Source organism: Doryrhamphus excisus, linkage group LG19, assembly GCF_037039965.1.
Source record: "Doryrhamphus excisus strain RoL-2023G ecotype Guam linkage group LG19, RoL_Dexc_Guam_v1.1, whole genome shotgun sequence".
NCBI classification, from domain to species: domain Eukaryota; kingdom Metazoa; phylum Chordata; class Actinopteri; order Syngnathiformes; family Syngnathidae; genus Doryrhamphus; species Doryrhamphus excisus.
In genome coordinates, this window is record NC_136375.1 from 5,816,349 (window position 1) to 5,829,801 (window position 13,453).

Here is a 13,453-nt window from a genome sequence, read left to right on the forward strand (position 1 = left end):
AAGAAAAGGGAGACCAGTCAAGCCAGTTGGACATAAATAACAAATCAGCCTGATTGTGTTGCTTTCAAGTAAAAACGTAAATAAAAGATGTTGCCAGATGCTCATTTGCGTCCCATGGAACAAAACCTGAACGCCTCCCCCATCCCAAAAACATGCTAGCTTCATTGGCTACTCTAAATTATCCATAGGTATCAATGTGAGTGTGAATGGTTGTTTGTCTATATGTGCCCTGTGATTGGCTGGCCACCAGTCCAGGGTGTACCCCGCCTCTCACCCCCAAGACAGCTGGGATAGGCTCCAGCACCCCTCCAACCCTCGTGAATGAACGGATGAATAAAATGAGGAAAGAAAAAGTTGTTTTATGGGTATAAGGCCCTACGGCAATGGTGGGCAAACTACGGCCCGGGGGCCACATCTGGCCTGCCAAGTGTTTAAATACGGCCCGCGTTCTTTCCAAAGTATTTAATTTAAACGTAATCTCCAACCTGGCATCATGGCTTGAGGCAACCTTTTGATGGTTTAAGTATCGGTTATCAGTTTGGGTATTTGATGTGGTCTCCTAAAGTACTCCAGAAAAAAAGGGACATGACACACACACACTTTTACAGATGCAATACTACGGGTGGACTGTTATGTCTAAAATATATGTTCAATTTTCTTAAAGCAATGCAGCCTGCAAGTCAAAACATTTGCCCACCCCTGTCCTATGGTAGTAATGTAATGTAATGTAATGTAATGTAATGTAATGTAATGTAATGTAATGGAAAATAAAATAAAATAAAATAAAATAAAATAAAATAAAATAAAATAAAATAAAATAAAATAAAATAAAATGTAACCATAAAGTTGAAATATTATACACATTTTAAAGTTGTAATGAATGGAAAATAAAACAAAATAAAACAAAACAAAACAAAATAAAATAAAATGTAAGCATAAAGTTGAAATATTATACACATTTTAAAGTTGTAATGAATGGAATATAAAATAAAATAAAACAAAATAAAACAAAACAAAATAAAATAAAATGTAAGCATAAAGTTGAAATATTATACACATTTGAAAGTTGTAATGAATGGAATATAAAACAAAACAAAACAAAACTAAACTAAACTAAACTAAACTAAACTAAACTAAACTAAACTAAACTAAATAAACATAACACAATAACACATTTTAAAGTTGTAATGAATGGAAAATAAAACAAAATAAAACAAAACAAAATAAAACAAAACAAAATAAAATAAAATAAAGTGTAAGCATAAAGTTGAAATATTATACACATTTTAAAGTTGTAATGAATGGAATATAAAATAAAATAAAACAAAATAAAACAAAATAAAACAAAATAAAACAAAATAAAACAAAATAAAACAAAACAAAATAAAATAAAATGTAAGCATAAAGTTGAAATATTATACACATTTTAAAGTTGTAATGAATGGAATATAAAATAAAATAAAACAAAATAAAACAAAATAAAACAAACTAAAACAAAATAAAACAAAACAAAATAAAATAAAATGTAAGCATAAAGTTGAAATATTATACACATTTTAAAGTTGTAATGAATGGAATACAAAACAAAACAAAACAAAACAAAACAAAACAAAACAAAACAAAACAAAACAAAACAAAACAAAACAAAACAAAACAAAACAAAACAAAACAAAACAAAACAAAACAAAACAAAACAAAACAAAACAAAACAAAAGCATAAAGTTTAAATATTATACACATTTTAAAGTTGTAATGTTAGTTTGGAAAAATTAACTTGTGGAAAAAAATGGAATATTACAAAAATAGAGAATAGGAAAAAATTGTTGAAATATTGGTAAAAGGGAAAAGCAACCACAGCAAAAATAGAAAAACACAAAGAAAAAGTAACGCTAATAAGCGTTAATACTAAGAATAAAAGGCTTTGTGTGACCAAAATGCAGGCTGTGTGTCCTTGGCGTACGGACTGTCGGTCTTGTTAGCACGGGCTGCTTTACCAACGCCCTCGTGTACGTTCATCTGTCAGGAAGCAGCCCTCGCTGGGAGTTTGGACACCTTTTAGCATTTAGCCCCCAAAAATTAATTATCTATTTAGCATCCTTATAAGAGCAACCACCGGTCATTTCTCGGCCACGGTCGGCTAGAGGCCATGAGCTAGCTCGCTTGTCCTTTCTGTTGCGCACCTTTTCTTAGATTCCTCTTCATCTTCTTGATGAGGTCTTTGTCATCCATCATCCCATCCTCGTACGGCCTCTTCAGACCCAAGCCTGGCAGAGCAGAGAGCAGAGCGTGGATAACGACGGTTGATGGTTGAACGTACGGAGATATGTCAGAAAGGTCAGGTCATGTTTGAGATCCCACAGGGGAAGCTTTCAGTACGACCTTGGAATGTTGCAGCTTGGATGTGAGGATCCGAAGACGCATTCACACACACACATACCTTCTTTATCACACCAGGGGTATTTGTGCAAGGGTTTGTTTGAAGGGAGAGGCTCCATCTCCAACACTTTGCTGATCTGTCCGAAGGCCATGAGCCTGAGAGCGTGCTGTCCAACACAGAAGACACATGAAAAGCACGGATCTCACGCTAAAATAGAAAAAAAGTGACTTGCTTTTCATTGGACGGCTAATCACTAAACGTCTAATCAGCTCGTGTTAATACGTCGCCATCCATCTACCGGGCTCATCCTCGCCGTGGCCTGCGGTGTCCGTGCCGCTAATGTGAATCCATTAGCGCCTCGGATATTCATGAGGCTGCTAGCTCAGACTCATTGACACAACAGCTTCCTCTCTGTCTCTCTCTCTCCTATCTACGCTCGGATCTGCTCCAATACGATTATCCCCATCGACATTCCGCCCTCGTCCCGCCTGCCTTCAAGGGAAAAGGGGCGGAGGCTGGGATTGGGTAAGTCGGGCGCCTCGTCAAGAAGGACATGACACCGCAAGCGCAGGGACAAGACGAGCACACGGGTGCTATACTCGCGGTGTCAAAGATGGATTCCATTAGCATGCACAGGCTCGAGACACGGCGTCATGCTAACGCGGTACATCCTGTGTGTACACGGCGTACCTGTGCGCTGAAGGTAATGGCCTCAGCCTGCTCATCCATCATGGCGGCTAATGTGTTTGTGGGTTCTTTCTCACACGGGTCGTGTAAACCCGGACCACCTGGTGGAAAGACAGAGCATGACGTCAGCTAAGGCTGTTTTTTCTTTTTTTTAATTTAGCTGGAAAAACTTGTGACCTGGTAGCAAGATGCCCGAAGCCAGACACTCCATGACCCGACGCAGGGCTTCCCCGGCCCCGAGGGGCCTGTTGCAGGTGGCGATGGCCTTCTCGCAGATCAGCTCCAAGGGCTGCAAACAGAAGAAGAGGAATATGGATGGAATAGGAATATGGATCAGAAGAATAGGAATATGGATGGATAGGAATATGGATCAGAAGAATCGGAATATGGATGGATAGGAATATGAATGGATAGGAATATGGATCATAAGAATAGGAATATGGATGGATAGGAATATAGATGGATAGGAATATGGATCAGAAGAAGAGGAATATGGATGAATATGAATATGAATTGATTGGAATATGAATAAAAACAGGAATATGGATGGATCGGAATATGGATGAAAAGGAATATGAATGGATAGAAATATGGATCAGAAGAATAGGAATATGATGGATAGGAATATGGATGGATAGGAATATGGAACAGAGGAATAGGAATATGGATGGATAGGAATATGGAACAGAGGAATAGGAATATGGATGATAAGAGTATGGATGAATAGGAATATAAATAATAGGAATATGGATGGATAGAAATATGGATGGATAGGAATATGAATGATAGGAATATGAATGATAGGAATATGGATCAGGAGAATATGAATATGGATGGATAGGAATATGGAACAGAGGAATAGGAATATGGATGGATAGGAGTATGGATGAATAGGAATATAAATAATAGGAATATGGATGATTAGAAATATGGATGATAGGAATATGAATGATAGGAATATGGATCAGAAGAATATGAATATGGATGGATAGGAATATGGATCAGAAGAAGAGGAATATGGATGAATAGGAATATGAATGGATAAGAATATGAATAAAAAATAGGAATATGGATGGATCGGAATATGCGCGAATAGGAATATGGATGGATCAGAATATGGATGAATAGAAATATGGATCAGAAGAATAGGAATATGGATGGATCAGAATATGGATGAATAGAAATATGGATCAGAAGAATAGGAATATGGAACAGAATAATTGGAATATGGATGGATAGGAATATGGATGAATAGGAATATGAATAATAGGAATATGGATGGATAGGAATATGAATGAATAGGAATATGGAACAGAATAATAGGAATATGGATGGATAGGAATATGGATGAATAGGAATATGAATAATAGGAATATGGATGGATAGGAATATGAATGAATAGGAATATGAATAATAGGAATATGGATGGATAGGAATATGAATGAATAGGAATATGGAACAGAATAATAGGAATATGGATGGATAGGAATATGGGTGAATAGCAATATGAATAATAGGAATATGGATGAAATATTCAAGACAAAACTTTATTATTTTTTTAAGTTAGGCAAAATAAAATTAGGTTAGGGAAAATGTTGAAATTATACAAATATAGCCAAAAAAATGATCCTAATAAAGTCGTAATATTATATATAAAAAAAGGTTTTTATGAGAATAATTTAATAAGAAAAAAATGGTTAAAAAAAGAGCAAAGAGTGAAGTTGTTACTTCTTTATCGAGTAAATATCAAAGGAACCTGTGGACACCCCACTGTTAGAGGGGACCTATTATCCTTTTATCCTATTACCGACTCGCTGTGACTTCCTTATATGGGCATGCCCGGGTACAAGCGCTAAGACCAATCACAGCTGAGTGGGTGTGCCCGGAGGCGGGTTGTGGGTGGAATAAATTTAAACAGCGTTATGGGAATCCAAAGAAATCCACCTGGAATAGGTGCAGATTGTGGAAGATCTAGAAAGCTTTCTGTGAGGGTTATTGTACGTAGCTGCTCTACAGGAGTCAACTCAAGACAGAGTGTGGAAAATGAGCCCAATATGCCCCCTTTAAGTGTGTGTAAAGAAGTCATGCTTAATAAATGAATGTCATGGTGAGTGGAATAACATGGGGGACCCACCCATCCGTTTAGGGGCTCCCAGGTGGGTTGTCTATTGCACATGTCTCGGAGTATCCTGAGAACGATCACGCAGGACTTGAGTCCGTTCACTCGAGCCTGAAAAGAGAAGAATCGAGCACGGGAGAAAGTTGTATTGGTGTTGGATATCGGACATGTCCACAGTCAAGGTTTGCAATGCTAGCAGTGTTCCTTGAAGGTGCATGCGTGTGCTGCGGTCTGTTAGTGAGGGAGGGGGTCCACAAACGCTACACAGCAGGCAGGTTCACAAAACAGCAAAAAAAGAAAAAAAAACACAGCCTTTGTAGCCTCATGATGCGTCCCGGCTTACTGCTGATGCTTCAATTATTGGGAGGCGGGAAGGTGGTGCCGAGGGGCGGCGGGTAGGGGGGGTATGACTTTAAGACCGGCACATCATCAGGCTGCAAACGGCATCGGGCAGGAAGACAGGAAGTGAGTGGGTGCCGACCTGGAACCACTTGGCGTGTCGCAGCGCTGCCAGGGCCAACAGACATCTGTGTCTATCCAGCACCTCTCCCTCTTCCTCCTCCTCCTCCTCCTCCTCCTCATCAGCCTCCACTCTGTGTGCAGCAGCAGCAGCCGGCACTGCCACAGAACAATGACAACCCAATACAGAGGAGCGTGAATGCGTGCAGACACACACGTGGGAAAATGGACCGTGTGAGTGCACGCATACGCGCCGGCACATAACAGCTTTGTTTTTTTTCCGTCTTTTTTTTTATACACGCCGCTTCATCATGCCGTTATGTCGCTGGACGTGAGCTGACACGTGGGCGATGATGGAAGCCGCTGGTTTAAATAGCGCGTCATTTCATCCACAACGGATCGCAGCGATCCCCCTTCCGGCAAAGAAATGCACACGCTATTTAAGTTTCCACTTTCCATTCAAAATAGAGTGGCTCAAGGGAAGACGACTTTTACATTGGCTGTGTCTTGTTGACAGCATGGTGAATCAGCTCTCCTTTGGCTCTTTGAAGAACACGTAGGCCGTACTGACCCGACTGTAAGACGCTATTCTTCCCCTTGACAAAAAACGTCTGACCGGGAAATTTCTTGTTTTGAAAAAAGTCTGAAAAAAACAGGTGGTGTTATTTTCGAGCTCAAGAGATTTACAGACGAGTGAGAGATTCAGTTGTCTCTTGGCTAATCTGGCTCATTTCTATTCACAAACTCAACTAATACACTCACTACTTTTGGTTTGCATCCACCGTTGATTTAAGACGGACATTTATTGTTTTGAAAAAAGCCTAACAAAAACAGGTGGTGTTATTTTCGAGCTCTAGACATTTGCAGACGAGTGAGAGATTCAGTTGTCACTCTTGTTCGTCTATTTGCTCATTTTTATTTACAAACTCAACTAATACACTCACTACTTTTGGTTTGCATCCACCATTGATTTAAGAAGGAAATGTATTGTTTTGAAAAAACCCCAACAAAAACAGGTGGTGTTATTTTCGAGTTCTAGAGATCTACAGACAAGTGAGAGATTCAGTAGTCTCTTGGTTAATCTTGCTCATTTTTAATCACAAACTAATCACAGTCACAACTAATACACTCACCACTTTTGGTTTGCATCCACCGTTGATTTAAGAAGGACATTTATTGTTTTGAAAAAAAACCCAACAAAAACAGGTGGTGTTATTTTCGAGCTCTAGAGATTTACAGACCAGTGAGAGATTCAGTACTCTTGCTAGTCTATTTGCATATTTTGATTGACAAACTCAACTAGTATACTCACTAATTTGGTGCACACATCACTGACTATTTTGTTACAGAGAAAAAAGTCTGAAAAAAACAGGTTGTGTTATTTTCGAGCTCTAGAGATTTACTTTACAGCAGAGTGAGCGATTCAGTAGTCTCCTGGTCACTCTTGCTCGTCTATTTGCACATTTTTAATCACAAACTCAACTAATACACTCACTACTTTTGGTTTGCATCCACCGTTGATTTAAGAAGGAAATGTATTGTTTTGAAAAAAGCCCAACAAAAACAGGTGGTGTTATTTTCGAGTTCTAGAGATCTACAAACGAGTGAGAGATTCAGTAGTCTCTTGGTTAATCTTGCTCATTTTTAATCACAAACTCAACTTATACACTCACTACTTTTGGTTTGCATCCACCATTGATTTAAGAAGGAAATTTATTGTTTTGAAAAAAGTCTGAAAAAACAGGTGGTGTTATTTTCGAGCTCTAGAGATTTACAGACGAGTGAGAGATTCAGTAGTCTCTTGGTTAATCTTGCTCATTTTTAGTCACAAACTCAACTAATACACACACTACTTTTGGTTTGCATCCACCATTGATTTAAGAAGGAAATTTCTTGTTTTGAAAAAAGCCTAACAAAAACAGGTGGTGTTATTTTCGAGCTCAAGAGATTTACAGACGAGTGAGAGATTCAGCAGTCACTCTTGCTCGTCTATTTGCTCATTTTTATTTACAAACTCAACTAATACAGTCACTACTTTTGGTTTGCATCCACCATTGACTTAAGAAGGGAATTTCTTGTTTTGAAAAAAGCCTAACAAAAACAGGTGGTGTTATTTTCGAGCTCTAGAGATTTACAGACGAGTGAGAGATTCAGTAGTCTCTTGGTTAATCTTGCTCATTTTTAATCACAAACTAATCACAGTCACAACTAATACACTCACCACTTTTGGTTTGCATCCACCGTTGATTTAAGAAGGACATTTATTGTTTTGAAAAAAAAACCAACATAAACAGGTGGTGTTATTTTCGAGCTCTAGAGATTTACAGACCAGTGAGAGATTCAGTACTCTTGCTAGTCTATTTGCATATTTTGATTGACAAACTCAACTAGTACACTCACTAATTTGGTGCACACATCACTGACTATTTTGTTACAGAGAAAAAAGTCTGAAAAAAACAGGTTGTGTTATTTTCGAGCTCTAGAGATTTACTTTACAGCAGAGTGAGCGATTCAGTAGTCTCCTGGTCACTCTTGCTCGTCTATTTGCACATTTTTAATCACAAACTCAACTAATACACTCACTACTTTTGGTTTGCATCCACCGTTGATTTAAGAAAGAAATGTATTGTTTTGAAAAAAGCCCAACAAAAACAGGTGGTGTTATTTTCGAGTTCTAGAGATCTACAGACGAGTGAGAGATTCAGTAGTCTCTTGGTTAATCTTGCTCATTTTTAATCACAAACTCAACTTATACACTCACTACTTTTGGTTTGCATCCACCATTGATTTAAGAAGGAAATTCATTGTTTTGAAAAAAGTCTGAAAAAACAGGTGGTGTTATTTTCAGGCTCTAGAGATTTACAGACGAGTGAGAGATTCAGTTGTCTCTTGGTTAATCTTGCTCATTTTTAGTCACAAACTGACTACTAACCCATCACTGACTATTTTGTTACAGAGAAAAAAGTCTGAAAAAAACAGGTGGTGTTATTTTCGAGTTCTAGAGATTTAATTTACAGCAGTATGAGAGATTCAGTCGTCTGCTGGTCACTCTTGCTCGTCTATTTGCACATTTTTAATCACAAACTTAACTAGTACGCTCACTACATTTGGTTTGCATCCACGGCTGATTTAAGAAGGAAATTTATTGTTTTGAAAAAAGCTCAGCAATAACAGGTGGTGTTATTTTCGAGCTCTAGAGATTTACAGACAAGTGAGAGATTCAGTAGTCACTCGTGCACGTCTATTTGCTCATTTTTAGTCACAAACTCAACTAATACACTCACTACTTTTCGTTTGCATCCACCATTGATTTAAGAAGGAAATTTCTTGTTTTGAAAAAAGCCCAAGAAAAACAGGTGGTGTTATTTTCGAGCTCTAGAGATTTACAGACGAGTGAGAGATTCAGTACTCTCTTGGTTAATCTTGCTCGTCTATTTGCTCATTTTTATTTACAAACCTAGCTAGTATACACGCTCCTTTGGAGCATCTGATTTAAGACAGCATTGTCTTCCATAGAAAGAAGTCTGAAAAGGACAGGCTGTGTATTTTCGAGGTCTAAAGATTTACAGCCAGGTGAGAGATTCCATCTCTTGTTCACTCTTGCTCGTCTATTTGCTCATTTTTATTGACAAGCTGAGCTAGTACATGCACTACTTATGGTGCATCAACCACTGATTTAAGACGGAATTTTCTTCTTCTGAAAAAAGTGTTATTTTCGATGTCGAGAGATTTACACCCAAGTGAGAGATCCTGTCGTCTTTTTGGCCTCTCTTGCTCGTCTATTTGCACATTTTGATTGACAAACCTAACTAGTACACTCGCTACTTTTGGTGCACCCATCACTGACTCTTTTGTTACATAGAAAAAAGTCTGGTGTTATTTTCGAGCTCTAGAGATTTACAGCCTGAGAGATTCAGAGATTCTTGCTCGTCTATTTACTTATTTTTATGTACAAGCTTAGCTAGTATATGCACTCCTTTGGGTGCATCAGCCACCGATTTAAGACAGCATTGTCTTCCATTGAAAAAGTCAGAAAAAGACAAGTTGTGTTATTTTCGAGGTCTAAAGATTTACAGCCAGGTGAGAGATTCTAGTCTTGTGGTCACTCTATTTGCTAATTTTTATTGACAAGCTTAGCTGGTACACTCACTACTTTTGATGCGTCCATCACTGATATAAGACGCCATTTTCTTCCCTTGAAAATGATCGGATTAGGCAGGTTGTCTTATTTTCGAGGTCTAGAGATACTGTTGTCTTTCTCATGTCTACGAGATGTCGATTCACTGATATACTAGATCTCTCCAAAAACAGACTTTGAAAAAAAGCGAGGTCATCTTACATTCAGCATCGTCTTACATTCGGGTCAATACGGTTTTTTTGGTCCGGTCTGCACCAGGTGGGAGTCAAAAAGCGTTGATGTTTTGACTTGGAAATGACTTGAGGTCGCAAATAGAAACATCAACATCTTCCCTCAGAGAACTGAACAGAGAAGGGAGCGTCTATATGACAGGACGGATCCAAGCTGGGGGATGGGGGTGGGGGGTGGGGGGGGGGGGTGCCGTCAGGTAGGAGAGCACTGCGTTTGGATGGTTCTTCTGTATGGTTTGGATTCACGCCGCCCAGCACGCCATGCCTTGGGCTGGGCGTGAATCAAAACACGCAGATGGAGATGAAGGAGTGTGCTTGCGTGGACTTTTCTTGGCGGGAGACATGCCCGGCGTAAATATTTCTTATTTTTGCTCATCCAAACCTTTCCTCAAGAGGCTTTAAGGTCAAATGTCAGCTGCTATCGTCGACACACAAACAGCACCAGTGCATTATCTGGATGAACTCGTCTGGCCATTATCGCAGTCCAGCCTTTTCTTCCCTCCCGTCAGACAAACACACTGCTATGTGTGTGTGTGTGTGTGTGTGTGTGTGTGTGTTTGAGTGTAATCTATAAAGCTGTATCTCAAGGTTTGGCCCACATGGGGCCTCTCAGGTGTGGATGACTGTGGTCTACCCTTTATCCCAGCAGCCATCTCTTATTCTCTGCCAGCTCTTCTTCTTCTTCTTCTTCAAACACACACACACACACACACACACCACTTGTGACCAAACATAAAAGAGCACGCCTGTACAGCTGAACCTCTTAAATTGAATGCGCAATTCAGGAATTGAACAGCTCACTTCAGTGAGCATGAGAAAACTCGGCTTTTTCTTTGGCTTTTATATGAAGTAAATTCGGAATATTCTCTGACGACGAGTAATCAATACAAAACGCCTCACTTGCTCACGGTGCAACCAAAAGTAACCCCTGTGGAACACACAATGCAACTGCACCACACATTCAACACTTTTTCTTTGGCTTTTATATGCAATAAATTCGGAATATTCCCTGACTACAAGTAATCAATACAAAACGCTTCCCTTGCTCACGGTGCAACCAAAAGTAACCCCTGTGGAACACACAATGCAACTGCACCACACATGCAACACTTTTTCTTTGGCTTTTATATGCAGTAAATTCGGAATATTCTCTGACGGTGAGTAATCAATACAAAACGCCTCACTTGCTCACGGTGCAACCAAAAGTAACCCCTGTGGAACACACAATGCAACTGCACCACACATTCAACACTTTTTCTTTGGCTTTTATATGCAGTAAATTCGGAATATTCTCTGACGGCGAGTAATCAATACAAAACGCCTCACTTGCTCACGGTGCAACCAAAAGTAACCCCTGTGGAACACACAATGCAACTGCACCACACATTCAACACTTTTTCTTTGGCTTTTATATGCAGTAAATTCGGAATATTCTCTGACGGCGAGTAATCAATACAAAACGCCTCACTTGCTCACGGTGCAACCAAAAGTAACCCCTGTGGAACACACAATGCAACTGCACCACACATTCAACACTTTTTCTTTGGCTTTTATATGCAATAAATTCGGAATATTCCCTGACTACAAGTAATCAATACAAAACGCTTCCCTTGCTCACGGTGCAACCAAAAGTAACCCCTGTGGAACACACAATGCAACTGCACCACACATGCAACACTTTTTCTTTGGCTTTTATATGCAGTAAATTCGGAATATTCTCTGACGGCGAGTAATCAATACAAAACGCCTCACTTGCTCACGGTGCAACCAAAAGTAACCCCTGTGGAACACACAATGCAAGTGCACCACACAGACAATGGAGCGTTCAACACTTTTTCTTTGGCTTTTTTGTCAGGCAGGAGCAGCCTCAACGGAACTAGTAATAAAGGGGGAGGGGGGGGTTCCAAAATGGCCACCACATTTTGTTTTTTTAGGCCCTCGGAGATAAAACTGAATAAAACTGCAATTTTTATTAAATTCCTAATTTTAAGGGAAATAATTGCATTAAGTGTAAATATTAAAGCTGTATTAATATCAACTAAATATTAATATAAAAATATAAAAATATAAAAATATAAAAATATAAAAATATAAAAATATAAAAATATAAAAATATAAAAATATAAAAATATAAAAATATAAAAATATAAAAATAAACAAAATACATAATACCGTTACAGTTATGATAATAAAGTCAAAATATTATGACCGTAAAGACGTATTAGAAACACAAATTACCAAAAAAAGTTGAAATATTTGTGAAAAAAAGGAATTAAAAACAGCAAAAATGTACAAAATAAGGATAAAAAAGTTGATTATGATAATAGATTATGCTTGTCCCAATATCACAAAGCTAAGATGCAGCCTGTTGGGTTTTTTTTTTATATAAAAAATGTCTCAGCATATCCACATGGGTTGGTTGGCTAACTTATTATTACACTTGTATGTTACCATTAGTGTGTTTTCTCATTCTTCCTCCCCGATGGTTGCTGGTGCTAAACCCATGTCAGTTAAGATGCATCATATTTCCAATCTGTGCTCCTACCGTGGCCGTTCCTCTTCTCTTGCTCCTCCTGCTCCTCCTGCTCCTCCCGCTCTTCCTCTTCCACCCCATCTAACGCCACGTCGTCCCCGCCTTCTTCCCCTTCCTCCTCCTCCTCCTCCTCCTCCTGCTGCTGCTCCTCATCTTCTTCCTCCAACTCCTCCTCTTCGTCCTCCTCCTCGTCACCTCTCATGGCGGGCGAGGTGAGGGTGATCTTCAGAGAGAGCGGGGGCTGCGTCGTGGTCCGCACCAGGATGGCCGCCTCGGGGGCGGAGCTAGTGACCTCGTATTTCTCCTCTGTCAGCTTCTGTCGTACGTCAAAGAGAGACACGAGTAAGGACGTGGGCGGCGGTCAGAGAGCCGGGGTCAGCGCTTGACAGCACTTGGAAGGAAAAGCAAGGATGAAGAAACGGAAAGAAAGCTCAGCCTGACGCTGGAGCCTCCACACTCCCAATAAACTCCCAATATGGTGCTTTGCTCACTGGACAACACCGGGTCACTGTGTGAGTGATGATAAGAAAAGCTCTGATTGACATGCAGGAGGGGTCGTGTGGTGCCGCCTGTTGTTGGTATCCACGTATAAATCTCTCTCGGCTTCAAACATAAGACAAAATGTCAAAATGACAAAATGTAACCAATATAGAAATGTACTTTTAGCTGGGAAATTGGCTTTCACACAAAAACTAGTAATAACCTACTAACTAACTAACTAACTAACTAACCTATAAAATAACGTATTAGAATTAGAGCTGTCCATCCTTTAACTTCATTTCAATTTTCAGTTCATTTTTTGCTGTTAATACGTACAAATATACATAATCCTGCCCTATAATTAGCTTCAATACAATACGGTAAAAACAGGCATATTTCAGTCCGAGAGCGACATGGCGATTAATCATGA

At 39.3% G+C, this 13,453-nt stretch overlaps 1 protein-coding gene across 5 annotated transcripts in view; it reads right to left on the reverse strand.

The window, feature by feature from the left end:
* strbp (spermatid perinuclear RNA binding protein) overlaps positions 1-13,453 on the reverse strand; it is a 104,507-nt gene that overhangs the window by 15,619 nt on the left and 75,435 nt on the right. For all 5 annotated transcript variants that reach the window (XM_058057906.2, XM_058057901.2, XM_058057903.2 and 2 more), the window contains 7 exons: positions 12,556-12,859; positions 5,665-5,801; positions 5,199-5,294; positions 3,242-3,353; positions 3,068-3,165; positions 2,438-2,543; positions 2,181-2,264 (listed from right to left, as the gene is read on the reverse strand). In XM_058057906.2, the coding sequence (XP_057913889.2) occupies positions 2,181-2,264; positions 2,438-2,543; positions 3,068-3,165; positions 3,242-3,353; positions 5,199-5,294; positions 5,665-5,801; positions 12,556-12,859 (937 nt within the window). The remainder of the gene's footprint in view (positions 1-2,180; positions 2,265-2,437; positions 2,544-3,067; positions 3,166-3,241; positions 3,354-5,198; positions 5,295-5,664; positions 5,802-12,555; positions 12,860-13,453) is intronic.